The sequence below is a fragment of the Podospora pseudopauciseta genome, assembly GCF_035222475.1.
Source record: "Podospora pseudopauciseta strain CBS 411.78 chromosome 2 map unlocalized CBS411.78m_2, whole genome shotgun sequence".
NCBI lineage: Eukaryota > Fungi > Ascomycota > Sordariomycetes > Sordariales > Podosporaceae > Podospora > Podospora pseudopauciseta.
In genome coordinates this window covers 81,508-108,339 of record NW_026946663.1, presented here as the reverse complement: position 1 = coordinate 108,339, position 26,832 = coordinate 81,508, and the positions used below count along the sequence as shown (strand labels likewise).

At 54.9% G+C, this 26,832-nt stretch overlaps 10 protein-coding genes across 10 annotated transcripts; 6 read left to right on the top strand and 4 right to left on the bottom strand.

Moving 5' to 3' along the window:
- Window positions 1-234: 234 nt before the first annotated feature.
- QC763_200110 (uncharacterized protein) lies at window positions 235-3,026 on the bottom strand (the record flags this gene model as incomplete). The annotated part of the gene is made up of 2 exons (XM_062909037.1): window positions 2,109-3,026; window positions 235-2,033 (listed from the first exon to the last, which is right to left on the bottom strand). The coding sequence occupies exons 1-2, from the start codon at window positions 2,539-2,541 to the stop codon at window positions 235-237; spliced, it is 2,232 nt and encodes a 743-aa protein (XP_062767777.1). The 5' UTR covers window positions 2,542-3,026.
- QC763_200100 (uncharacterized protein) lies at window positions 2,868-5,630 on the top strand (the record flags this gene model as incomplete). Its single annotated transcript, XM_062909036.1, has 3 exons — window positions 2,868-3,660; window positions 3,753-4,317; window positions 4,388-5,630. The coding sequence occupies exons 1-3, from the start codon at window positions 3,597-3,599 to the stop codon at window positions 5,628-5,630; spliced, it is 1,872 nt and encodes a 623-aa protein (XP_062767776.1). The 5' UTR covers window positions 2,868-3,596.
- A 2,721-nt stretch (window positions 5,631-8,351) lies between these two features.
- On the top strand, window positions 8,352-9,082 carry QC763_0029100 (uncharacterized protein; the record flags this gene model as incomplete). The annotated part of the gene is made up of 2 exons (XM_062905498.1): window positions 8,352-8,447; window positions 8,801-9,082. The coding sequence occupies 2 exons, from the start codon at window positions 8,352-8,354 to the stop codon at window positions 9,080-9,082; spliced, it is 378 nt and encodes a 125-aa protein (XP_062767775.1).
- Window positions 9,083-9,421: 339 nt separating this feature from the next.
- On the top strand, window positions 9,422-11,261 carry QC763_0029090 (uncharacterized protein; the record flags this gene model as incomplete). The annotated part of the gene is made up of 3 exons (XM_062905497.1): window positions 9,422-9,723; window positions 9,784-9,903; window positions 9,974-11,261. 3 exons carry the CDS (start codon window positions 9,422-9,424, stop codon window positions 11,082-11,084), a joined length of 1,533 nt encoding a protein of 510 aa, XP_062767774.1. The 3' UTR covers window positions 11,085-11,261.
- Window positions 11,262-11,555: 294 nt separating this feature from the next.
- Window positions 11,556-14,122, top strand: ERC1 (ethionine resistance protein; the record flags this gene model as incomplete). Its single annotated transcript, XM_062909035.1, has 3 exons — window positions 11,556-11,870; window positions 11,998-13,146; window positions 13,203-14,122. Exons 2-3 carry the CDS (start codon window positions 12,261-12,263, stop codon window positions 14,120-14,122), a joined length of 1,806 nt encoding a protein of 601 aa, XP_062767773.1. The 5' UTR covers window positions 11,556-11,870; window positions 11,998-12,260.
- Window positions 14,123-15,427: 1,305 nt separating this feature from the next.
- On the top strand, window positions 15,428-18,219 carry QC763_200070 (uncharacterized protein; the record flags this gene model as incomplete). Its single annotated transcript, XM_062909034.1, has 3 exons — window positions 15,428-15,592; window positions 15,650-16,041; window positions 16,098-18,219. The coding sequence occupies 3 exons, from the start codon at window positions 15,428-15,430 to the stop codon at window positions 18,217-18,219; spliced, it is 2,679 nt and encodes an 892-aa protein (XP_062767772.1).
- A 1,330-nt stretch (window positions 18,220-19,549) lies between these two features.
- QC763_200060 (uncharacterized protein) lies at window positions 19,550-22,458 on the top strand (the record flags this gene model as incomplete). The annotated part of the gene is made up of 2 exons (XM_062909033.1): window positions 19,550-19,796; window positions 19,863-22,458. The coding sequence occupies 2 exons, from the start codon at window positions 19,550-19,552 to the stop codon at window positions 22,373-22,375; spliced, it is 2,760 nt and encodes a 919-aa protein (XP_062767771.1). The 3' UTR covers window positions 22,376-22,458.
- Window positions 22,459-22,585: 127 nt separating this feature from the next.
- QC763_200050 (uncharacterized protein) lies at window positions 22,586-23,404 on the bottom strand (the record flags this gene model as incomplete). The annotated part of the gene is made up of 2 exons (XM_062909032.1): window positions 22,586-23,004; window positions 23,052-23,404. The coding sequence occupies 2 exons, from the start codon at window positions 23,402-23,404 to the stop codon at window positions 22,629-22,631; spliced, it is 729 nt and encodes a 242-aa protein (XP_062767770.1). The 3' UTR covers window positions 22,586-22,628.
- Window positions 23,405-23,656: 252 nt separating this feature from the next.
- Window positions 23,657-24,525, bottom strand: QC763_200040 (uncharacterized protein; the record flags this gene model as incomplete). Its single annotated transcript, XM_062909031.1, has 2 exons — window positions 23,657-23,854; window positions 23,926-24,525. The coding sequence occupies 2 exons, from the start codon at window positions 24,523-24,525 to the stop codon at window positions 23,657-23,659; spliced, it is 798 nt and encodes a 265-aa protein (XP_062767769.1).
- A 242-nt stretch (window positions 24,526-24,767) lies between these two features.
- QC763_200030 (uncharacterized protein) lies at window positions 24,768-26,767 on the bottom strand (the record flags this gene model as incomplete). Its single annotated transcript, XM_062909030.1, has 4 exons — window positions 25,569-26,767; window positions 25,428-25,495; window positions 24,907-25,364; window positions 24,768-24,843 (listed from the first exon to the last, which is right to left on the bottom strand). Exons 1-4 carry the CDS (start codon window positions 26,203-26,205, stop codon window positions 24,768-24,770), a joined length of 1,239 nt encoding a protein of 412 aa, XP_062767768.1. The 5' UTR covers window positions 26,206-26,767.
- Between the last annotated feature and the right edge of the window lie 65 nt (window positions 26,768-26,832).

Genomic DNA, 26,832 nt, shown 5'->3' with positions numbered 1-26,832 from the left:
AGCCATATGCGCCCAGTGAACCCCCAGTTATGATGTCATAGCCCAAGACATGCTTTACATCCCGGATCAGATGTCGAGTAAAACGCACGTGCAAGAACATCAAGCGCATTTTGCTGAGAGTGTTATGATATTTTGCATCACGTTGACTACTTACTGAAGGTGTGTCATCAACCCTTATCGTGACACAAGTGAAGAGGATCCAAGACACAAGCAGACCATGAGTAATACACCCCTTCACCCCAAAAGTCTGGCGTGGACATCGAAAACATCATTGCGCCACCCGTCTCTCTCATTTTCTCGGATCCTTTGTGGTGCCTGTTGTGCCTCTTCCTTCCACAATTTGACGATGCTACCAGGCGCGTAAACTCCTTCGAAAACACCTTGGCCTGGCTCGCCGACACCGACACGAGCGTAGAGATCTGGGTCGTCAGGGGGTGTAAGTCTTGCCAAAACAGCCTTGAAAAAAGTCCGCAAGTCATCAGGATCAGCTATACGTGTCGCACGGAGTCTTTCCCGTGCGAACAAGAGTTCCCGGTTGGCAAAGTGCAGTGAATCCTTGATGGCCGAGGCGATCTGCATCTCGATGGTTTTGCGAATAAGGGGTTTGAGGAGTGGCTTCATGAGCCATGCCAGAAAACTGAACCTACTTCTCCGCAGGGTCCAGTTGAGTTTGTGGATGCGCACCCTTACCCCCCTTAGAGAGAGTATCTTCTCAAGTCTGTCTCTCCCAACCTCCACGTCGAGCTGGATATCCAGACCTCGCTCGTCAAGCTCAAACGAAGCAATTCCCTCATCCACCAGGCGTAAGAGCCCTGTGTGCGCCCGGAGCCAGAACCCTACCTCTTCGGCCTTGATGGACAATCCATCAATCCTGATGCGCATCAGGCTCTTTATCGCCGAAGTTGTCCGAAAGCGCGCCTTGCGGATCTCCAAGTCATTGAAGGTCTCAACTCGGAGCTTATATGGGAAAAATGAAGAATGATTGACCGTGACGCCGGGTTCCAAGATGAGATTCTCAAGCAACAAGTCGAGCTGCGGTGTTGAGATTTCAAGCCTGGGTATCGGGATGTAACTGATTGACTGGATGAGCAGTGGCACAAAAACATTGATCGAATCCGTCAGCAAATCTGTATTGGCATATTGGTGCCTGGGGGAAAGAATCTTGCCGATGGTGGTTGCGGTTTTGATGAGATTGGCAACATCCTTGTCTCTGATGACCAACTGAAAGGTTGACTGCACCTGAGCAAGAAGTCCGTCAATGTCGTCCCGTAAAGATGACCCCGAGACAAGTTGTCTCGACCTGACCCGTAATGCCTGGAACCTCTCCTCGGCGTGCTCGAAGAAGGCTGCGTCTGTAAACATTTCCTGGAGTGCGTTTCCTAGTTGCTGAATCAGGTCTTCAAAGTCCGGGTCATTCTGGCCATGATCCATAAGGTCCCTGAAGCGCCGCTCCAGCTCTTCCCACTCCTCGGCATCCCCGAATGATCGGATGAACAGCCAGAAGTTTTTCAGCGCTCGGTCCGTCTCCGGATTCCGGTCAACGTCTTGGTCAGCCGCCTCAAGAGTGTCGCGAGCAATGCGTGAGTAAACCATGGCATAGCGCTTGAGCAGTAGTGAGAGGGTCGAAACAGAGTCGGAATAGTCGCGTCGTTTTCTAAGCTTCAACACGGCCTGCTTCAACCGAAAAAGCATGGTGTCTTTTTCATCACCTTGGAGCTTGCTGATGATACTGTTTTCGGCTCCCTCAACCACGGTAGACGTGGTCCCGGTGAGCACCTGGGTAATCTCTGAGGCCTGGTTCAAGAGGTCTTCTTTGCTTGGCGGTGTCTGCGCATCCTTCCCCGGTGCCTTCAAGGATTCCTGCTCCTGAGAAGACGGTTCAAGACTTTTACCCGCTTCTTTCGAAGCCTCGGAAAGGGCAAAGGCGGTGTCTTTGAACACCTCGCGGGCAACCAAGTTGAGATCTGTGAGGAACAGGCGAAAGTCCGAATTTGTGAGAAGCAGGGAACCCACGGTTTGAAGGCTCTTGTAAGCTAAAATTCAAGAATAAATGTGTCAGTTGGCCGAGCAAGCACTGGTGTGGAAATCGACCAGATTCTCCAACAAACCTGCTGCTGTGTCAGCCTTGGCCTTTGCCTTGGCTGCCTGTTCAGCGATGTGCTCCATGTCCACCGAGACCCTCGCCCTGGTCAAGTACCAGATAAAATCTTGAATCTGATCATTGCTGTTCTTGTGTTGGAGGAACTCAATGAGTTGGTGGACAAACTGTTTGCTGTAATGCACCAGCGCTTGGCCCGAGTCGCTCAGCTCCGTTGTGTCGAGATCTGGATTGAGGATGTCGGCAGCGAGAAGGGTTCTGAGTTTCACAATGGTCTGCTCGTTTGAGGGCATGAAACCTTTGGATAGAGCTCGAAGCATCTGGTACGTGTGCAGCTTCTGGTGCAGCTGTCTCTGCAGCGAGGTGGTGTCATCGTATTGGGGCAGCAGCGGCTCATGCTCGTCTGACAGGCGCCGGCCAGATCCAAAGCAAGACGAAAGCATGACGGCTGACTGGGCAGAGTAGAATCAAGCAGTCGGGGATGCCCAGGAGATGCAGAAGTGAAGGTTGTGTTGAACCTGTTCACGATGGATCTGGTCCTCTATTAGGAGTGACACAGATAGCGGGCAACGAAACGATGACGTAGACAGCTAGTTGCCCTTGTTGTGCTAGCAACTGCCTACCTACCACCCAACAAGCCCATGGTAGGTACGACCAATAAGAGACACCGGAATCCCGTCTTTCAACAAGGGCCTTTTCAGATGGCTCGGTTCTAAATGACCGAGGCGCGAGACTCTTTTTGACATTAGGAAAGGCCTCATTCCCTTCCCACCTCATCCCTTGTCTTTAAGACATGCTTTGGCACAGCCACAACTTGCAGCCATGTGTTTGTTCGCCCACGCACCGAAGCTCGCGTGGCATCGAATCAGAGCAGGTGATGACAGCCTTGTGCATTCGGAGCAGCGGGTTCCTGTGGCCGGATTGCGCGGGCCCAACAAGAGCCGTCCTAAAGCGCCCTGATTGTCAGGAGGCGATAGGTAGATGCCTCGTCATCAGGCACCCAAGTCCCCCAACGCACGGGCCCCATTCAGGAATTGTGTGCACCATGTACTTGGTAGAAGGCTTCCTTTCTCGGGACTCGGCGCTCAGGCACTGCCACAAACCGCCCGTGATTGTTGCTCTCGGATTATCTGCAAGCGCTGAGATCGGAGTGATCGCATACAGATCCAGGTCATCTTTTTCTACACAACATCCTCCTGCTCCCCAGCAGCCCAAAAGAAAACGTTCAGTCAACCTCGCTCTTTGTGACAGCACCAAAAGACAAAAAAGACAAGCCAGGTGTGGCGCATTTCCAGGCTGATCGCTTCCCTGTCCGGCCCAAGCTCCTGCGTCACCCACCCCCTCTCCCAGTCGTTGCGCCAAGCAAACCACTGTAGGCCTCTCGGCGGCAAAGCCGTCATCTTCAGGGCTCGTCGAGTCCTCGGGGCCTTGCAGGCTTCCCGATACTCACACATTCTCTAGTCTGCAGTTTCTCTGAGTGACTGCCTACATTCTGGAGATGGACTCCCACCTGAGGCGCAAGGACACCACCAAAGGTCCGCCCCTGCGCATCTTATCACTAGGTATGTTGATGGCCGGCCCTTTCTTAGCCTGCGTGCGCGCAGCGCAAAGGTTGCAAGCATAGCATACTAACGCCGTCTTTTGGGGCCTCTAGATGGTGGAGGTGTTCGCGGCTATTCCATGTTCCTGATCCTGCAAGAGCTGATGCACCGGACGTTCGTCGAAATCGAAGGTCGGGCCCCCAAACGATCCGAGATACCTAAGCCATGTGATCATTTTGACCTCATTGTTGGCACTGGCACTGGTGGCCTCATCGCCTTGATGCTTGGCAGGCTGCGTCTGGATATCGAGACATGCAAGGAACTGTATGTGCGCCTGACACGCATGGTGTTTGAGACGGACAAGACCATCGCTGGGATTCCTTATAGGTCCACGCTGTTCAAGGCGACCAAGCTGGAGGAGGCAATCAAGGAGTGTGTCAGGGAGCATACGGTGTATGAACGAGAGGGCAACGACCTGTCTGAAACGAGCAGCACGTATCCCATGTCCACTGCCTCGCGATCGAGCGCTGCCTATCCGAGAAGGCATTCGAGCAACGCGAGTGTGATCAGCTTCAGCGCCAAGAGCCCAACATCGCAGGCAGCAAGGCCCACCATTTCCTCACGCTGGGGCAATCCCAACGCCCGCTTGTATGACGAGAGGGAGAACAGGACCAAGACGTAAGTAGTTTCTGTATTCCCTCGTTTCCACCCGGACACGGCTGACTGACCCCTGATTTCATCTTTGCAGTGCCATTACAGCTGTATATCGAGGTACCCAACGAGGCGGCGCTCCGGCGCTTTTGCGATCCTACGATTCCAGAAAGGAGCCCGCTCCCGAGTTTGACTGCAAGATTTGGCAAGCTGGGAGAGCAACCTGCGCCATCGGTTTGGCTTTCAAGCCGATTCAGATCGGTCACTCGGTTTTCCACGACGATGGCGCTGGTACCTTCAACCCTTCCATCACTGCTCTGGACGAGGCAGTGGTGAATGAGTGGCCCGGCCGTGAGGTTGGCGTATTTGTCAGCGTCGGAACAGGAAAGCGTCCAAAGAGCAGTGACACAAACTCGACCTTGTGGTACGAGGGCTTCATGGGGGAGTTTGCCGAGGCCAGGAAGAGGTTGATAGCCAAGATTGAGGGCTGTGAGAAGATTCATGAGCTCATGAAAAAGGAACACCTGCCCAAGCGGGGTGTCAACATTGAGCATTATTACCGGCTAAATGTGGAGGTGGGCGTGGGAGAGTTTGGCATGAATGAGTGGAACCGGCTGGCCGAAATCAGTACCAACACCCGGCGCTATTTGGCGAGGGAGGAGGAGCAGAAGATGGTACAGGGAGCGTCATCGAAGCTGGCCAAGATTCACTTCGCCAAGTTGCGGTGGGAGCGTCTCGGATCCATGAGTGCCGCAGAGCAAGAAAAGAAGTTGCCGGAAATCTCGATGCCTCTGGCTGTTGAGTTGCCAGGCGATATTCCTGTCTTCCCTCCTCGCACAACACCCAGTCGACAGTCGTACGAGTCTGGAAGCGACATGCTTCCAAGGCCCGGTGTCAGCACGCCGTCCCCCAGAAGTTCAGGCGAGCGGTTCCCGCCTTCGCCGCTGGGCATCACGCAGCCGTACTCGAGCGCCCCTACTCTAGCCCCTCCGCCGCCTCCCCAAGGTGGTCGCCCAGCTAAGCCTCAGAACAATGACGACGCAGACCGGCTGACGGTGAATGCTCCGACGCCCTCGCAGTACCGAACGGCGTCAGGATCAGACAAGATTGCTATTGTGAGCGCGGATGACTACCCTCGACGGTACCAAGAGCTTCCATCACAGCAGCAGCCATTACCAGTACATGATGGACCCCCCCCCCTGCCTCCCAAAACACCGCTTCCCGAGAGGCAACATTCAACCTCTGGGCGAGGAGCTGCTCCTGCGCTGCCTTACCCCCTGGATGAAGATGCACCGCCGGCTGTGAACCTGGCCAGGAAACCAAACTATGTGGCCAGATAACGGTCCCAACATAGAGAGGACGGGGAGCTGAGGGAAGACGTGAGGGTTGGTCATTGCAAGACCAACCGCTTTCGCAGCCATGAATGATGATAATAATGATGATGAATGATATCCGATATGTTATAGAATGCTAATTCTTCTGGGTATTTTGGGGTCAATGAGAGACATTGGGAGATATTGGGAGATATTGGGAGACACTGTCACAGCAAGACGCTGGGTAACAGGCTGGCGTTCAGGACTGACTGCGCAGGAGGGAGGAGCATTTTCTGTTGTTGTGATACCAATTTTAGCACTGCTTTTCAATGGCTAAACGGAATTTCACATGGCTTGCACATGGATACCGGGTCATCTTCCCTATGTACTCTCTCAAGTGTCAGTGGTGCCTGTCAAGGGGAGCCGCCCTGGTAGGCCATGGCTCCGCGGGGAAGCCTTTTACGACAGAACTTGGCCAGAGACCAGAGAGACCAGTCTAGACCCGAACCCCTGCCCAAGAATGCCCAGGACCGATAGGCTAACCAGTAGGCTGGCAGCACTTTGACCCCCTGTACATAGGATGGTTGGCCCTAAGTCAGCCAAGCTCACCAGGCTTAGGGACATCAAGCTCAGGCTACGTCACAATTCTCCAACTCTATTTCGACAGGCATAAACCCATGAACCCATGAACTACATCAGATATCCATCGCGACGATCGAGACCGACCTCGGTCTGCTCTAGTCAGGTGCGGAGGCCGCCGTCCGGACCAAAGGGTTGACACCATCCGACGTGCTGGCGGGCACTGCCTCGCCAGATCTTGAGCTATCACCAGTGAATCGTTTGGATGTGAGAGCAATAGTCCGCTCTTGCAAGCCCATCTTACCTACCTAGATGGGCTGGCAGCACTCTCAAACGCTGACCCCGCGTTTCCTAAATACCCAAGCCTTCAGCTGGTCGGCACTACCAGGCCAGCCCTGGGGGCTCTGGCAAGCTGGAATCGAACTCGACCCCATCTTTGACCACTCCATTGGCTACTACCCGCTGCTTTGTGGCTGCACGTATCCTGTGTGCGGGACGTGCGGGGTTGGGTTAGATTATTGGGTGCTGGTGGGCAACTCAGATGATGATGGGTCAAGGAACGACGGTTGAGCTACAATATTCTGCTCTGCATCAGACCACGCCGCATCGAGGCGCTGTGTTTGACTCTGATGGACTACTGGCCTTGAACTATTGCTTCTGGTTTCTATTCGCCCGCTCTCCACAAGCCGGAAAGTGAGAGTCGAGGTCTTACTATCTTGCGTCATTGGGCACCTTTCAAGTCCTGCAGCCCTGCCTAGCCCTGTGACTGCCAGCTCCTGGCTGGCATCTCGTTGCATGATGGCTACTGGACGGAGGCATTTCCGGAGATGTGACTGCCAGAGCGAGAAAGCTGGCTCCTTGTTTCAGAGCCGACGCCACGCCGTCGCCCTTGCACCAGAGGGTGAACGGCATCCTCCGCTCACAGGGCCTGCAATTCAGGGACCAGCCATCCACCAGGTCGGTCTATCAGGGAACCCAGATCGGATCAATGTCACCTTCGCCAGGGAGCATAGGCAACGAGGGGCTTTGGGACAGACAGGTGCTTGGTGTCACAACATTCGCCGCAAAGCACGCTCGATTTGGTCATATGGTGATCAGGACGACTTCACACCCTCATGAACAGGTCTGACTCCAGAATCCCATCTCTCCTTTGTCTGGCTGGACACCACAGAGGCCACAATTGCCTGGCTTCGCTCCATGAGTGCCAGAAGAGTACCCAGAACCTGCCGCCCTCAAATATACGAGGAGCCTAGCCTGTTTGTATCGCACTAGCCAGATTAAAGGATGGGAAGTTTGGTGGCATCTTGCTCCATCTTGAGATGTCCCCTTATCCCTGGCCGCCGGTGCGTCATTCAAGAGAGCCGCCTTTTGCTATCCGGACAAATCACTCACCGCCATGTACCAGAGTACCTACTTGGTTGTTTACATATACACACATGGTCCCGAATACAAAAATGTGCGTGTAGGAAGGGTCCCAGCAGCCACTTGACCCCAGCCCAGCAGCACCGCCATCAATACACTTTCTATGTCCCTGGGAAGTGGATGGCTGTTGTTCATCCGGCACATATACGCCCACGCGAATGTAAGAAATGTTTTCCTTCAGCCCTACCTTCTGTTCTCTTCTGTTTCCATGTTCCAAGAATACTCCTCTTCTTTTCTCGTACACACAGAGAGGCCTCAGACGAAGCATAAAGAGTTGGTCGTTCCAAGTCTATCTGCTTCGCGCACGACCTTTCATCACATCGTGGACCAGTCCATAGAACCTTCCACGAGGCAAAGGTTTGCGGTCTGGCTACTCGTGCTCATCCTCTTATCAGGAGTGTTCGCTCACAGCTGCCATCCTCAATACTACCTCCCTCCCTCATGTCTCCCAGTCTGGAGCCGCGGGGCAACACACCTTTTTACCTCGTCCCTTATACCACCCAGTCACCCCTTGCCCACAACCAGCTCGGCTGGCATCTCAACACGCTAATCCCAACGAGTGCTCCCAGCGCCGAAGGCTTGCATAAACGAGCCCGACGACCCCATCTCGGCCCTTTGCAAAGCTGGTCCCAAAGAAGAGGGAGCGTTATAAGTCAGCCCTACAACCAACCATCATCCCTTGCCAATGCAGAGATTGCCGGCCGTGTCGCCGTCAATAAGCTTCTCATCCAGCACAGCATACCCGTAATGTCCGACCCTACGCAAAACAATGTACCACCACGTCCCTCACGTGCGGAGAGAACAACGACGTCGTGTGGAGAGTGCAGGAGGAGGAAGCAAAGAGTGAGACACCGTCTTTTCCTTCCATGCCATGTCTTAACCGCTCATTCGAAAAGAACACCGCAAGCAAGCCTGCCAAGGCCAAGCACTCTTTCTGTGTGCCAGTCCCAGTGCCGTTGCCGTTGCCGCTGCCAGACTGTTCTTCCTTTCACTCTTATTTAGGTCACAAACGCTACTGCTAACACTGTGTCTCTGTGGCTGTTTCTCCTAGTGCAACCAGGGCCAGCCATGCAACAACTGCGCGAGAAGATACCCCCAACCGCTCTGCGAGTACAGGCCCAACAGCAGGTGCGCAATTGCATCACATGGACGGGAATGGTCTGTACCATGATAGTTGCTTACAAGCCAAGTTGTAGACGATCGAGCGCCGTAGCGGCGGCGGCCGCAGCAGCGGGAGCAACACACCCGCCTGCCTTCTCCATCTCCATTCTACCACCACCTCTGAGCCCTGGTCTTTACGGGGTCGAAAACATCAGGCCCTCTTCGATACCCCCAAGGCAGCCTTCTCCTCTCGCTTCGCCATGGCCCAGAACGCCAGGGCAAGAGGTAACGGGTCCTCTTGCTGGCTGGCCCGGATTCGACACACTGGGACACTCTCCCACGGCACCGTCAACTCCCCAGTACGCCTGGAGCACTGATCGCAGCTTTCTCTACTCCCACTTATCAGCCTGCGAAGAAGGCTGTACGCAACACGCCGCGGCTGTCCATGGTGTCGTCAAAACCCTTCGTGCCTACTACCCAGGAGGGCAGGGGCTTCATCCGTGGGGAGGAGGGGGATGGGACTCGGAAAGCAGCGGGTGGGCAAACAGCTCACCCCTACCTCCGAGCATGTCTGGCGACAGCAACATACTATGGGACATATCCAGGCACCCGCCTATTCTAGAGGATGCTGATCTGTTTGCGGTCTGTAGGTTTAAGCGGCTTCTACTCACAAATGTGGTCCTGGTGCCATTTTCAATCCGGTGTGCTGATTGTTTATGGCTCTTCTTCCAGATATAAACCTCATTTCCCAGTTCAAGGCATCGTTAGATGGGAACCCAGATGCGTCGAACCCCTACATCAAGTATTATGTTCCATACTGTATTCAGTCGCGGCTCCTACAGCGTGTCGGTGTCTACACAGCTGCGTGTTTCCTCGCCGATTCTGGACATGTTGATCTCACGGCGGCCATGGCGCAGAAAAGCCAAGTATTTGAGCTCGTCAACATGCATCTCAGCTCGCAACTGTCTACCAGCGACGAGGGGATCACGGGTGTCGTTCAGCTTGTTCTCAACGAGTGGTAAGTCCGGCTGATGACTCCGACGGTTGTCATTTTGCTAACCGTACTGATACACCGCAGGCACTGGGGAAACGAAGGCGACTTGCGTGCCCACTTGAGCGGCTTGCGAGAGATGATCAGGGTCCGAGGCGGATTTCGTACCCTGGGTTTACACGGGCTGATCAGCAAGCTTGCCATCACGTAAGTATTTTGGCATCCGGGATCTTTTCTGTGCTCAGAAAACTCTGGGCTAACAAAAGAGCCATGATAGAGCCGATGTGGCCATTGCCTTATCCTCTGAAACGGCCCCTTTCCTGCGTGGCGGCGCCGAGTTTGAGTTCCGTGACAACAGTCATGTGCCGCTGCGTCTGCCGCTCAACACACCTTTTATCCCCAAACTCGCAACTTTTGCATCCTGTGGCGAAGCCCTTCGCACCCACGGCGCCGTGGCCTCTATCCTCGACGACATGCGGTTCCTCCTTGCCGCCGTCCTTGCGCTGCCCGAAGAGCCGACAGCGAAAGAGCTCCAAAAAGTGCATACGACATCAGGATGGATCCACGAAAGAATGGTGAACCTCTCCGTGGAGGGCCCGGCGCTACGTCGCCTGTCCACTGCCGCAGCCGCGGCGTCTCCTGCCCCGTCATCAGCCGCCAGCACCATTTCAGCAACGTTTAGCCCATTAGACACCAGGCCTAGTCCAGAACTGGGAGACGACTACCACAGCAGCACCAGGGGTCGGCCTCTTGGTCTGAAGCAGCAGCAACACTCTCCACTTCCTGTTCATCCCATGCAACTGCCAGGCGACGAACACTCCAGCGTGCTGCGCCTCGACGGCTCACCATCGCCAGCCCGAGCTGCAGCCTCGTCGACACACTCCACGGCGATGATGCCGTCGGATCCTCCAGATTACATCTACCAGTCGGTCCGGCTCGCCGCCATCCTCTACAGCCGGGCCATCATGCTCCGCCGTCCCTTCAAGCAGATTGTAACACCGGCGGAGCACCTACAACTTTGGAGGACCACATGGAAGGTGCCGCTGTCCACGTGGCGGTCCCTCCTCGGGGTGTTCAACTGGATTCTGCTGCCTCTTGTGTCGTCGTCGAGCACCCAGGAACAGGACTCGAACAACCACGGGCACTTTGTCAAGGGCATGCTGAACGTAAGCTTGCTGCAAATCGGGATGGAGAATTGGGAGCTGTGCGGCGGGGTTATGGACGCGTCCGTGGGCCTGCAGAGGTGGTTGTCAGGGAGCGGAGTTGAAGCTGGGGACGGTGGCAACGAGGGTCAAAAAGATGATGGGGCGGAGATGGAGAAACGGGGAGGGGAGAAATCGGATAGGGGCCAGGGACCGAAGGACAAGGGCAAGCAGGTTGCCGGGTGAAGTGCACGCCTGGAATATGATAAAAAGGCTGGCCCAAAAAGAAAATTTTAGATAGAGGAACGCTCGGTGGGATAGCCGTTCTTATTTTTCCTGTTCACTTTTGTTTCTGGACATCGATACCCCCTTTTAGTTCATGTACATGGATACCATCTTTTTTTCGCTTTGATCAATGTGGCCATGAATAGGTAGGTGTCGTGCTGAGAGCAGATAATGGGTGCCTCAACTCGTGACTCGGTCGTCTTGGGCGAATGCACAGTGACCCATTGTAAGTAGGAGACTTGTTTACTCTCTGGTGTCTTCTGGGGCCAGCCCTATTAAGGGGCCAAGGGGGCCAGAAAAGGGGTGGGGGCTTGGCAGACGTCAGCTTTGGTGTGTTGGTTCGAGGTAATGTCTGGTACTGGGTTGGGGGAGGGGGATGCGGAGGGGGAGGGGTTCGTAACAAGTTACGGTCAGCCTTAATGTCACAATCACGAGAAATAAAAGCATGCTCTCGAAACTGAATCATGGGACAGTATGCTCTTTGTATTGTTCCGACTAGAGTTTTGTTGTGTCTGATTGCAAGCTGTTGGCGGACGATATCATCATCTCCCGACCAAGCAAATCGGCACCAAACCTCGAGCTCTATTTTACGTAAAGGCCAGTGGTAACTCCAACCTTTCAACGAGATGCTGCAGTTGGCCAAACTCATCCGTCATACGTGCAGAAGCAAGATAGCAGCATCGCCATTGACGAGACATTGGGGCTCAATGCTGGACAGACCCCAACAGAGCTGATTGGGTAGACTCCGTTAGTAGAATCGTTACGTTATTTAATTGGGATTGGTCTGAGATAACAGACGGCGTGCTTGCATTCCCGGCAACCTCGCAGCTTTACTTCCAGCGCTGTATTTGAACGATAACTGATTGATACTTAGGCCGTTGAATGCTGAAGTGGATGTAGGCACAAGTTGGAGGTTGTAAAGCCAACCCCACACCTCAACAGCCAGACGCTCGAGTAAAGAGAGCTGCAACATCTTACTTTCTGGCTTGAATCTGTCCAACAGCTCCTCTGCGGCAACTGGTAGATACGTTGAGTGCTCTCTTGCGAGCCGAGATTCGCTGGGCGTTGCCTGGCTTAACCGCTTTCTTATCTTTCCATGTCTAGTAGATGTCCATACCTATGTACCTATGTACCTAGATGTGTGACGTTCCTGCAAGACGAGCAGGACAGTCCGCTCATCTTCATTCTCCAATGTTTGGCTCCGCGTGGGGCCTGGTTATCAGCTTAGCTGCAATGTCTATAGGCTGTCGAGGAAAGGGGCGACAAATCCACCCGGCTCATCGACTGGAGATCTCCGACATCGAAACAACCGGCTCAAGATGCCGGACCCTATATCTGAGCATTTCCTCCCACCATCATCGGGGAAGTTCGTTCCAACTCCTGTACAGCAACTGGCCGCCGTGCATGATGGCACACGATGGCGTTGCCCACAGGGCAGAGGCCTCTGATCACCCTCCGAACGAAAGAACATCCCTCTTGACAAAGCCGGCATCGGTATATTCGTCATCATCAGACACCGGACACGCTGCTTCATCCGAAATCTTCATGCTCCCTCAATACCGGCTATGGCTCGACGAATTGTGGCTGCTCACACGCACGTCGCTTCCCGTCATCCTCGCGTACATATTGCAGAACTCGTTGCAGACAGTCTCGGTGCTCATTGTCGGCCGGTTGAGTCCCGAGGCTCTTGCTACAGCCGCCTTTTCGTACATGTTCGCCATGGCCACGGCGTGGCTGATTGCTCTTGGCGGCACGACTGCTCTGGATACACTCGCATCAAGCAGTTTTACCGGCTCGTCCAACAAACACGATCTGGGTGTCCTGCTGCAGCGAGGCCTGGTGATCTTGACCTCTTTCTATGCGGTTGTGGCCATCATATGGGCCTTTTCTGAACACTTGTTTCGCGCTCTAGGCCAAGAGGAGTTTATCTGCGTACAGAGCTCCAAGTTTCTCCGGTATCTGATCCCCGGCGGTCTCGGTTATGTCTGGTTTGAGGCCATGAAGAAATACTTGCAGGCGCAAGGTGAGCATGGCTCCTGCTCAGAGGAAACGTCCAGATCCACACTAACGCGATGACAGAAATCTACCGACCAGGAACATACGTGCTGTTGCTCACCTCTCCGATGAACGCACTGCTCAACTGGCTCTTCATCCACCGGCTGGGATTCGGTCTGTATGGCGCCCCCATGGCCACCGGCATATCATACTGGAGCTCATTCCTCTTGCTTGTGGCGTATGCTGCCTTTGTGCGGGGGAAGGAGTGCTGGGGAGGCATTGACGTCCGAAGAGCCGTCTCCCACATGGGACCTTTCGCTCACCTTGCGCTCATGGGCGTTGTACATGTCGGGACAGAATGGTGGGCTTTCGAGATCGTTGCACTTGCAGCGGGCCGTCTGGGGACAATTCCTCTGGCGGCACAATCCGTCATCATGACCGCGGACCAGATCATCAACACAATCCCGTTCGGCCTTGGCGTCGCTGCTTCGGCGAGGGTTGGAAACCTCCTCGGCGCACACAATTCGAGGGGAGCGGCCCAGGCTGCTCACTCAGCCGCCATCCTCAGCACGATAGCAGGGACTTTGATCTTGATAATACTCATGGCCTCACGCAACGTCTTTGGGCGAATCTTCAACGACGATGAGCGGGTGGTGAAGCTCGTGGCTGAAGTGATGCCGTATGTAGCCTTGTTCCAAATCGCCGACGGGCTCAACGGATCCTGCGGCGGTGCACTGCGCGGCATGGGCCGGCAATGGGTTGGAGCTGTGGTGAACCTGATCAGCTACTACGGAGGGGCGCTCCCCGGCGGCATCTACCTTGCCTTCCACGGATGGGGTCTCGTCGGACTATGGGTCGGGCAGTGCGTTGCGCTGTATCTAGTCGGGGCTCTAGAGTGGGTAATTGTGGGGGTGAGCAACTGGGAGACAGAGGTTGAGAGGGCCATCGCCAGGTTGGAAGCTGGGGGGCTTGGCAACTCGGATGGCGGTTTGGAGTCGGTGTAAAGATAGGTCCCATCCTCTACCTTGGCAGTCAGGTGGTGAACGGCTAACCTGTGCCAATTAAGTGCTGCAGGTAGTGTGCTGCAGAAGGCTGACAGGCGCCAATGAGAAGGCCGAAGAGCCTGCAAGACTGCAGCTTTGGTCAGGATCCGGCCTCGTCTTGCATGGCCATTGATGGCCCCATTTGCTGGCCTGATTTGTCTCTTTTGGTCGAGCTACGAGGCGAATAAGAAGGCGCCGTTGCAGAACGAGCAGCCAGACCAAGCCCGCCTGTAGCAGCAAGGCGAGCGAGAAAAGGCAGTTGGGCAGAGACGCATGCATGCAACGGATAGATAAATTCGATCTGGCTCCAGGTTGGTGCTTTAATAAACAGTGCCACCGGGGGGAGGGATGGGTCTATGGGAAACGAGGAGAATCCAATCCATCGTACATACCTACACACTACTTACTACCTTACATAGTGCTTCATTCCACCTGTTTAACATGCGCGCACACACACACACACACACACACACACACACACACACACACACACACACACACACACACACTCACACACTCACACTCAACACAACACAGCACAACACAACAGGCACAAGAGAAACAGACAACAGACAACACAGCTAACGCTGAGGATGTGAGAGATGAGAAGAAGTGACAAGGTTGGAGGAGAACCAAGCCCAATCCCAAACCCAAGCCAAGTCTTTGCCAGACCTTGTCAGCTGATCACACATGCCGGGTGGCTCGAGCGCTCTTGTGGCGGCCTGTGACTGGCCGCAAGGCAGAGTTACAGCCCCGCTCCCCCTCCTTGCCGGCTCCATCTAGGACAAGCCGCCACCAGCCAATCATATAGCGCCATGGCCCTGCCACAAGGCTAATCCAGAGCCGAGTGGTCCTTTTCCAGCTCAGCACAGCCTTACTGTGTGTGAGAGGTGTGCGTGTGTGTGTCGCTCGCCCACCTATCCTATCCTATCCCATCCCACCCCCCGACGGTGCGGCCTCAAACCTCATTCTCCTGCCTGCCTTTCTCCCCCCGCACCCACCACGCCGTCTGCTGCTGTCGCTGTTGTTGACGCTGTCGCCATCAATTCGTCTCTACTACCGCACCTTTGAACGCTGCCGAACCATTGGGCCCTTCGGTTGCTCCCCACCATCTCAGCTCTTGGTATCTCTCATTCTCTAGGACCACCGCAAAGGCGGCACACACATCGGATTGCCGTGTCTTTTGGGTCTCTGGCTGTTGCGCCTGGGCCCCGTGCTTTTGCCCAACAGTCGTCCTCGTGCACCACCACCATCACCACCACCACCATGGAGCCTTCTTCCAAACGCCGGAGGCTTGCCCCCAAAGTCGCCGATCCGCCCGTCCTGCCTCCTCACGTTCCGGCGTCCGTCCCGGTCCCGGTCCCGGTCCCGGCTTCAGCACCTCCACATACTCAGGCGCAGCCTCCGCCACACGGTTTCCCCCAAGAACAGGTGCGTATCGTGTCGCCCTTGTTCACCTGCCCGCCGGAGCACTAACGGTGTCGACAGCTTCCACCTCCTCACTATGCGCCCACCGAGTCTGTTGCGCCGCCACCCGAGCGGCACGAGTTCGAGGCTTTTGCTCGGCATCTCCAAGATGCCGCCATGCACATCCACCAGCAAACACTGAAGCCACAGCATACCAGCGTGTCGGTGCTCATGCTGCGATGGGAGGATGACACTTCCGTGGAGCAGGACCTGCTGGCATTGGAAAAGGTGTTTATTGAGCGTTACAACTATCACACTGACAAGTGGGCAATCCCCACGGTACCAAATCCAAGCATCAAGCTCGGTGTTCAGATGGCCTCGTTTCTGGACAATGCCCGCCCAGATCATCTCTTGATTATATATTATGCTGGCCATGGCTATGTTGGTTCCGACAACCAACTGTACTGGGCCTGGTAGGTTATCAAAGGTCTCGATGCTGGGGTCTCGATGTGCTAATACTCTGCTCTAGCAATGCTCGTGAGGATGCTGCCAAGCTGAAGTGGGACGGTGTCCGGTGCCTGTTTGAGGATGCACAGTCCGAAATACTGCTCCTCCTTGACTCATGTGCCATCCCCAATGCGCCCATGGCTGGGAGCAACGTAGCCAAGCAAGCCATTGCGGCATACACCCCAGAGCAGACCCCCTTTGAGCCCGGCCCTCGCTCATTTACCGCCTCTTTGACCGACACACTTCACAAGCTGAGTCTCACGAGTCGCCCTTTTAGTGCTCAACGATTATTCGATGATCTTCGACAACAAAGACAGCATGAGAGCGCACAAGCTCTGGTCAGACTGGCCAACGGGGGCAGCAAGCAACCCGTGGCCCATGAAAGGATACCTGCTTTGTTTACGCTTACCCACACTAGGGGGCATGGAATCATTCTGGTACCTCTGGACCCCAAAGCCGCCCAGCTTCAGTCGCCTCCCCAGTCTGCAGACACGGATCTTCAGGGTACGTGGAAGTCCGGCCGTAACGACCGGCCCTTGAGCTCTGAGGAGGTGATGGGCCTGACGTTTGACGAACAAAGAGTCTTGGTGTGTACCACGTTTGTTGGCGAGGCGAGTCCCGACATGGCGTTTTTTAATCAGTGGCTTCACAACACGCCTCCTGCAGCGTCAAAAATCAAGGTGGAAGGCATGTTCCTGGGCCCTCCCACGATGCTTCTCATATCCATGCCCAACAGCGTGTGGAATGTTGTTCAGCACGACAAGGTGTGCTGCTTCCTGGGCTCCATTGGGTCACATAATATGATCCACCTTTACGAGCGACTGGTAAATCAGGCTGCCAACGGTTCGCTGCAGCCAAAAGAGCTAGATGAGAACCGCACGGCGTTCGAAGCTCGCCCACCTGCCAAGGGTAGTCCATCCGCTACTCGGCGCGAGCAAGCTGTGGCTCAGTTCGTCCCCATTCAACAGGAAACACCGGGGCGTCAGGCGGATTCACGTTCACAACCGGCAGTGGTCAACGGGGGGGCGATATCAGCGCCACCTCCGGCACCCCAAGGCCAGCAGCCTTCCGCTGTCCCCCAGGAAGAGGTGGAGGAATCAGCTGAAATGAAAGAAGCGGCAGAGCAGCTCAAAGCACTGAGCCACGTCCGTCACGTTAGTGATGACGGCCTATCGGCCCACGATCCCTCAAACACACGAATAGGGGACAGCATCGCCGTGCGACATGCCGGCGATCCCGGATCGCCCCCAGTTGAAGTGGCTGGGCCAACGGCCGACGAGATCCAATATGCCCCCGAATATGGGACTCCTACCGCTAAGTCCAAAGCTCGGAGGCCCCTGCAGAAACAAACTCCCAAGCAGGATACCCTTTGTGACCTCTGCAGTCATGCACCTTTCAAGGATTCCTCGTCGCTCCGAAAGCATGTCGCTGCCGCCCACACAAGACCCTTTCCTTGTGCCTTCTCCTTCGCCGGCTGCCCGAGCACATTTGGCTCCAAAAATGAGTGGAAGAGGCACATCGCATCCCAGCATCTGTGTCTGCAGTATTATCGATGCTCTTCGTGTCCGCAGAGCAGTCCCGATGGCAAAGGCAACGAGTTCAACCGCAAGGACTTGTTCACGCAACATCTTCGGCGGATGCATGCTCCGTTCGCCATCAAAAAGTCCATCGCCAAGGGCGACAGCAAACTGCAAGTGGAATGGGAAACTCATGTCAAGGAGATGCAGGCCTCTTGTTTGGTGACGAGGAGGCAACCACCACAACGCTCGGCCTGTCCGAAACAAGACTGCCAAAGTGTTTTTGAAGGACCCGGGTCCTGGGATGAGTGGACCGAACACGTCGGCCGCCACATGGAAAAGGGTGAGGCCCAGCAAATGGGCGTTGACAGCCTACTGTCTGATTGGGCGCTGGAGGAAGGTATCATTGAACGAGTGGAGGACGGGGAATACAAGCTTACAAGTGGGAATGGGAATGGAAACGGGGTTGCTGAGAGGGACTCCAACGGTCACGGCAACGGCAGCGGCAGCAGCAACAGCAATACCAACAACTCTTTTTTGGTGGATGGTGGGAAGAGGGAGGACGAAGACCCGTCCATCACTGTAGCGATAACGTTGCCGATGGCTGACGATATGGAGGTGGATTGAATGGGTTTTTCTTTTTTCGCAAAAGTCGGTATGCAGGCGAAACTCGCAGTATCTTCTATTTCTGGAACGAATATCAAGACACCGCTTATGAAGGCATGTATAACAAGAAGTCGATTTGGTACATTCTTGTTTTGTCCTAGGGGGTCCAGGGCATGGTCGGAATACAAATCAAGGCTGGCAATTGTGCGCAGGGATTTGGGGTCTTTTACTGTAGGAAGCATTTGGGTTGTCCAGCACATCGGGCGGTGGCTGACCTGTTGACGTCGAGCCCCCTCCCCCCAACATGGAGTGTATTTACTGGAAGAGTCAAGGGGGTTTTATGGGATCATTTGAGCTGGCAGAGCTCGATCTTACTAGCGACGTAAATCCGTTGTGTCTACTATCCCTTCACCAGCACGGCAGTTTGTTTATTCAGGGACCACCACACAATAAAATTCCACGTCTTTTAGTCGCCCTAAACATTTCCATCTACACCCGCTCGATCCGGCTTTAGCTTCTCCACCAACCGCTGAACCAACTGGCCATCAGAGCGAAAAACACGGCAGCAGGGCCACAACGAGATGAAGCTACCGCCGCCCTGCAGCAACTTGGCGCGGCCGGTCGGGATGGTGATGGACATGGCTCTAGCCGGGGCTTCTCCAGCCCGCATTCGGCCCTTTATGGCGTGCATGGCACAACGGTTTTCTTGTCGGGCCGGGGGATGGCTCCACCTCCAATCCTACCAGACTCGGGGGGACAAGCCAATCGAAGCAAATATGGTGCGGGGAGAAAGCTGGTCTGGGGACGAAGAACGGCTGTTGACCGTCGCTCACCATGTCATACTCCGTACCGGCCGGGGAAGAAGCGGGCCTTCTCGCTCCACCACACCTTGCCGGCCAGGTTGAAGACGTTGGGCAGAGCCGGTGAAGAGACTAGGTGCCAAGCTTCACCAACATCACATACTGCTGTATGTCGCTGGCTTGAGATGTCAAACGGCCCTTTTGCCTTGCCATTCGGAGGTCTTGTCAAGACTGCAATGGACCTCCTCTGTCCACACTGCGGAGTTTCTTCGTGACGGAGCGCACTGCAACTCCTTGCCATATGGTTAATCGACAGGGGAGAGTGGAAGAATGGCGTAGATGGGATCGACAGCAGTGTCACCATGATCCGTGGTTGCCATGACCGAGCACCGCAGAACCAGAATGCGGGGTGGTGGGCTTGTGATGTAGATGTGTGCATCCACATCCCTCGCGGGGATAAATAGCGCTCCCAACCCCTTACTTGCCGTTCCAATGGTCAACCTCCTAGGTGCCGCTGTCCGTGTGAATATCCTACGTGCCAGAGGGACAACATGATCGGACCTCGTCTTCTGGGTCTCGGGCTGTTGGCCGGGCTCAGCTCGGCCGCCATCGCGCCCAAGGCTGTCGCTGTCGCTGTCGCTGTCGAACGCCCTTTGAGCGAGTGCCCTGGCTACAAAGCCTCCCACGTCAAGACCACCTCATCCGGGCTCACGGCCGACCTGTCGCTGGCCGGTCGCGCGTGCAACACCTACGGAACGGACTTGGAGAAACTCCGTCTCGAGGTCACCTACGAGACTGGTAAGTGTTCTGCATCTCTTCAAAACTCCCGGCGCCCATCTCTCCCTCCCACTAACAGCCCGCCAGATAACCGCATCCACGTCAAGATTCAGGACACCAACGATGCTGTCTTCCAGGTCCCGGAATCTGTGTTTCCTCGTCCCAAGGGCTCTGGATCGAACGCTAAGCGGTCGGCGTTGGAATTCAAGTACAAGACGAATCCCTTTTCGTTCTCAGTCGTCCGGCGCAAGACCGGTGAGGTTCTGTTTGACACCTCCGCCGCCCCCCTCGTCTTCGAGTCCCAGTACCTGCGCCTGAGAACCAAGCTTCCCAACAACCCCAACCTGTATGGCCTCGGTGAGCACTGGGATCCGTTCCGTCTCAATACCACCAACTACATCCGCACGATGTGGTCCCAGGACTCGTTTGCCACGCCTGAGGGGGCAAATTTGTATGGCAGCCATCCCGTGTACTACGAGCACAGGAAGACGGGCACTCACGGCGTCTTTTTCCTCAACTCTAACGGCATGGACATCAAGATCGACAAGGACAAATCAGGACAGTTCCTCGAGTACAACACCATCGGAGGCGTGTTTGACTTTTACTTCATGGCCGGCCCAACCCCGATTGACGTTGCGCGCCAGTATGCCGAGGTCGCGGGACTCCCCGCCATGATGCCGTACTGGGGTCTGGGTTACCACAACTGCAGGTATGGCTACCGTGACATCTATGAGGTCGCCGAGGTAGTATACAACTACAGCCAAGCCCAGATTCCCCTCGAGGTCATGTGGACAGATATCGACTACATGGACCAGAGAAGGGTGTTTTCCAACGACCCCGAGAGGTTCCCGATGCCCGTCTACCGAAGTCTTGTTGACCACCTCCACAAGAACCAGCAGAAATATATCGTGATGGTCGATCCCGCTGTCGGATACGCCGATTATCCTGCTTATCATCGTGGTGTCGAGGACAGCATCTTTCTCAAGCGCGACAACGGATCCGAGTATCTTGGTGTCGTCTGGCCTGGTGTCTCCGTCTTTCCTGACTGGTTCTCTACGAACATTACCACGTACTGGAATAACGAGTTTTCTCTGTTCTTCTCCAGAGACACCGGTGTCGATATCGACGGCCTCTGGATCGACATGAACGAGCCCTCCAATTTCCCCTGCTTCTTCCCCTGCAGCGATCCCTTCGCGGCTGCCGTCGGTTTCCCGCCCACCCCGCCACCTGTGCGCAGCCACTCCGAGCGCCCTCTCCCAGGCTGGCCGTGTGAATTCCAGCCAGAGGGCACCCAGTGCAAGCGCGATGAAGTGCCCCAGATCGCGGCTCCAGCTGCTCGGGATGTTGTCCCCCTCAGCAACCCCCACGCCGGTCCCGTGACCAAGTGGAAGGGTCTTCCCGGTCGTGACCTGTTGTTCCCCAAGTATTCCATCCACAACAAGGCCGCCTACATGGATTCGTGGAACGCTGACAAGGGCGGCATCTCCAACAAGACCGTGAACACAAACACCATTCACGAGAACGGCCTCGCCGAGTACGATGTCCACAACCTTTACGGCTCCATGATGTCAACCTTTTCCAGCGATGCCATGCTTGCCAGACGTCCCGGTCTTCGCCCTCTGGTCATCACTCGTTCCACCTTTGCCGGCGCCGGCGCTTCAGTCGGTAAGTGGCTGGGAGACAACGTTGCCGATTGGGCTGCTTATCGCGGAACCATCCGAGCCATGATGGCATTTGCCGCCATCTACCAGGTTCCCATGGTCGGTGCTGATGTGTGCGGTTTCGCTGGCTCGACCACGGAGGAGCTCTGCGCCCGCTGGGCCACCCTTGGTGCCTTCGCTCCGTTCTACCGCAACCACAACGAGTACCCCCCTGCCATCTCGCAGGAGTTCTACCGCTGGGAGAGCGTTACCAAGGCCGCCCGCAAAGCCATTGATATCCGCTACCGCCTTCTCGATTACATCTATACCGCCATGCACAAGCAGACCGTTGACGGCACCCCCCTCATCAACCCCGTCTTCTACCTGTACCCCAACGACGCCAACACGTTCGGCCTTGAGAACCAGTACTTCTATGGCCCTGGCCTCCTCGTGGCACCTGTCACCCAGGAGGGCTCCACCAGCGTCGAGGTGTACCTCCCCAAGGATATCTTCTATGATTTCTACACCCACAAGAAGATCCAGGGTCAAGGTCGCACCATCCGCCTCGCGAATCAAGGTCTGTCCGACATTCCCCTCTTCCTTCGGGGCGGTGTTATTGTTCCAGCCCGCGTCAAGTCGGCCATGACCACCACCGGGGTCCGTGAGCAGAACTTTGAGCTTCTCGTGCCCGTTGGTGCCGATGGCACTGCCACAGGTACTCTCTACCTTGATGACGGTGTTAGCGTCGAGCAGAAGGGCACTACCGAGATTACTTTCCGCTACGCCCGCGGTGTCTTGACGGCCAAGGGCAAGTTTGGCTTCCAGACCAAGGTCAAGATCACCAAGGTCACCGTCATTGGAGCTGGCAAGCGCAAGAGAGATGAGACGGTCGAGACGACGGTGGAGGTTGAGCAGCCGCTCACTGGGGAGTTTGAGATTACCATTGGCGATTTGGAGTAATTCAAAATGGACTGACAGTCCAGGATGTATAATAAATTTGAATTGATAGAACAACATGTACACACTTTTGACTTTCTTCGTTCAGTTTTGATTTAATGTCTTCCATTGGCGTTATGTGACGTCAATCATAATGAGATGTCATCTTGGGCAGGGGACACGCAATAACCCCCTGATGGGCAGGTTTATACAAATATCACACAACACCGTCTCTTCAAACTCATAGCAGTGTATAAAGCTTATAAAAATGTCATGCTTATCCAGTTTGACATACAGTGCCCCTAACGAAACCACCAGCACTTTCATGCAACACCTGCACATCATCAGCCCACTGGACGATCCTCCTCATTCTCCTGCTTGCTCCGCTGGCTCCAGACAGGAGGCTCGTCCCGTCCCTCCTCCTCGGCCTTGTCTCCTTCTTCCTTGGTCTTGTGCACAGTGGTGGCCTTGTGCTCCGCAGGCGAGTAGACGGTGTACAAAATGAGCGGGTTAGGACCAGTATTGAGAAACTGGTGCTTGGTCCCCGCAGGCACGACGACCATGTCCCCGGCTTTGATACCCCGCTCCTCTCCTCCAACCTGTGCAAGACCTCTGCCTGAAGTGAAGGTGAGGATCTGATCCACCGTGTGAATCTGCCTCGGCTGTCGTTAGCACCCACTCACCCCGACCAAGACGGCACTGTGAGGTAATACATGCCTCTTCCCCTATGTCACCTCCTACCGGCACCGTCATGAGGACAACCTGCGAGTACAGTCCTGTCCAAAGCACACGACGAAACTCTCCTGATTCGGACGGCAACGCCGTCGTCATGTCAGGAAAGTACACCATCCTGTGCGCAGGTGGCTCTTCGTTGGGCTTTGGAAACGGCGGCATTGTGTTTCTTGTCGAACCCGATACGGGACGAACTGTATTCAGGGGGGGTGCGTGTATTTGACGGGATGAATGGTCGGCCGGGCGGAGCGTGATACAATGAAGGCGGGCAGCTGCTGTGAACCAAGAGGATCTTAGACGTACAGGCGGCACAGTGAGCATTGTTCTTGTAAAGCTTTGGTGGTATTTCCGGCCTTGAAAAAGTAAAAGGTCTTAGGTCTAAAATACACTAGGGCTTGCGATGCAATATCTGGAGAGATAGAATCATGGATGTCAAATCAATACGTCATCATTCAGCTGACGACACAGGCACGATATACATACACCCATCTCCCAACTCCAACATTTATCATCTTGGCGTGGAAATTGTTACAGTCTCCATTTATACGAGCACATATCCAAGAATAGCAAAACTCAGCCTTCAAAATCCAACTCCTCGTAGTATCTATAGACGCCGTTGGAATACTTCTGTCGCCGTGAGCTCTCCAAATAGCTTTCGATCCTTGGACGCTCCGCGACAGCTTTGTGAAGCGCAAAAACCTTCCCATGTTTGCCCTCACGCTCCAACTTGGTCGTTGCCTTGGGAAACATGAACATCAAACCGTCCAAGCACTGTGAAACGCGCAACCAGGTCAGAAAACACGCGCAAAGCACGAGAACCAAATTCTTGTGGTGCAACGTACCTGGAACAGGACCAAGTCTGCGTATGTCAACTTTCCACCATAGAGCCACGGACCGTCGCCGCTGGCCTTTGACTCCAACACACGTTGAAAATACCCCAAGAACTTGGGGAGCCTGTTTTTGACGTAGTCCTCGGCCTTTCTCTTGCTCTCCTCCTTTTGGTCCTCATAGTACAGACCTGTGGCAATTGGGTGGTGGCAGTCATGAGGCTCGTTGCTCAAGCCATCAAGAGCTGTGAGGACAAGGCTGTTGATCCTGTACAGCCCATCAGGATCATTTTCCAGGTCGGTCACCAGCCCCAAACGAGGCCCCAAATACAAGAGAATATTGGGTGTCTGGCTGATGACGAGGTCTCCGTGCTGCAGAAACGGTGGTGCAAAGAGCGGGATGTTGGTTTCGTCCTTGGGTTGCTCACCACTGTTGTATGCAAGAACATCGTTTATGCCATCCTCGAGGTGGGCCGTGTCGACGTACTCAGCACCGGCTTCTTCCAATGCTAGACGGATATGTTCTCCGCGGCCGGGAAGCCCAGGCCAGTAGATGAGACGGTATGGCACATCCTTGGAAGACTTTTGTCGCTTGGCTGGGGTTTCAGATGCCATTGTCACTGGCTAGGGGTCACGCTTCCGGCAAGATTGTATATTGCTGGAGAGATGGTGACAGTGAGTCAGGTTTGTTCTTCCACCGAGGGGATGAGAGCGGGGTGGCATGCTCGGGAAGAGTTGCGGTAAGGCGGTGCGGGGTCTTATTCCGAGATGTTTCTCAACTTGGTATGGTGACGTAATAAAGGTGGACAACACCCACTGCAGTCCAAGTCCTTCCCTGTGCCGCTCGCTGAAACGCTTCACAATCCAGCAGTTACCGTCTTATGTATCAACTCCTGGCACTCGGCAGGATCCTCAAACACATGCCATAGCTCTCTGTTTTTCAATTAGAAGTTGCTCTCAGAATGCTTGTCCAAGATCAGCAGGCAATAGTCTTACCTGGGAAGGTCCTCAAAGGCTTTTTCAAACCTCTGTGGCTCATTCTTCTCGTGAATCCCGACAGCCGCAATATCTTCAACCTTGCGAATAAGGATCAGTTTTATCCAACCTGGAAACATCCTACATGCGTCTCCATAGGCCTCTGGGTCGCTTTGCGTCGAGTCTCCGATGAGAATCATCTTCCTTCGTGGGAGCCACCGATGGATTTTTTCAATTCGATCAACCTTGTATTTCTCAGTACCAAGGGTAAGATTGGACAGCAGCCCCGAGATAGTCATAAGATTGGAATCCCTCAGGATAAGTTGTCCGTGCGGAAAGTAATCATCCCTGAACTTTCGAAGGAAGGGATACAGGTTGTAGGGAGAAGCAGAAAGGTAGAACCACGGTGCTGAGCTTGTCACCATGGTCTGGATGTAGGCATAAAGCTCGGGCATGCCTTGAATTGGTGTGGGTTGGGACTAGGCAATGGTGAGTCTTTCCTAACTCTACCTCTTGGCGCTCTCATCCGTTGATTAACTTACAACAAATGTCGAGCGTAGAATGCCCACTGGGCTGCTCGTCTGGGTGACCTTGATGGTGTCATCGACATCTGCCACATCATGTTTTGAGTCAGCTTCTCCCATGCTCCTGCAATTCCGAGTAGGCAATTGAAAATCACATACCTGAGATGACGGCCCATCCCTCAGGTTCCGCGTAAACAGTCTTCATTTCAAGCATTCCGGTGACACCCTGAGGGACGACAGCCTTGGACACGGTGACAGCCCCTTCTTGGCCATCTGTGACCTTCCTAACGTCGCTGCTGATGCCATTCCTCCCGCCTGGCCCTAGACGAATATCGGTAGCGTTGTCGAACTTGAGGTTTACTTGTCTCCCGGGCAAAACCTCCATGACGAAGGGGGCAATACGTTTCTCGATGGTGGCTTCCTCTTTGTCTCCTTTGGACAAGCCAACCCTGGACGCGATGTCGCCCACGAGATCGACCAACTTGGGCGAGGCCTGGTGGTCAAAAGCGGCGGCGACAAACTCGGCATGCCAGTTCCCGTTCTGGGCTCGAAAGGCAACATTGTCCAGCAGCCACACAATATCGTCCTTGCCTATCTGGGCAGGGAACGGGTTTCGAGAGCCAAGGTAAGAGAGGATTTTGGTGAGATTGCGCTGGTGGGTTTGGGACGCCGAAACGCCAAATGGGGCCAGCGACGACTCGACATCATCAAAACCACATTCGCTCCGCGTCCGCTTCTCAAAGCCAATAGACTGGGCCCGTGGAGTGCCAGCAGGAGTTCGCCGTGGGTGTGACATGAGGACAGAACGATGGATGATATGGGAGGGATGCTGGTGCTATTCAAAACAAGATGAGGGCGAGGAGAGAGCAGGCAGACAAAGTTGGAAGGGGCGACACACACACACACACACGGGGAAAGAAGGGAAAGATACCTACCTATATATCCCACCCAACCCAAGTGAGTGTCCAAGTAAGTGCCTACCTGTCGATGATGCATGGTGCCAAGCAGGACAGGGCGGCATTGGTTGAGCTTTACTTGGCCTGGCCGCTTGGCAGTCGTTGCTGGCTGTCTCCTGGCTGTTCCCTGGCGATGTGCCTTGTCGTGTGCGGCAGCTGACTGCGCCAGCGACACACGATGTCACCAGCCGTGGCCAAGTTGCAGCCCATACAACGTAATCGGGCAGCAGAAGGGGAAATCATGATTGTGCCAGCTGATTGGCTCACATGCAACCAGGGCCCGCCTGGCTCCTGTCATCCGGATTTGTGCCGCCATCCTGTGATAATGTGTGTTACCGTGTCATCTGCGCAGGTTCCCGTAATGGTGGTCTCTTCTGACAATCTGACGGAGACATGGAGGTAGGTCAAAATAGAGTTGCCGGCTCGGTGGGACGGCGCGTGCTCTCCGTCAGCTAGACTGCATATAA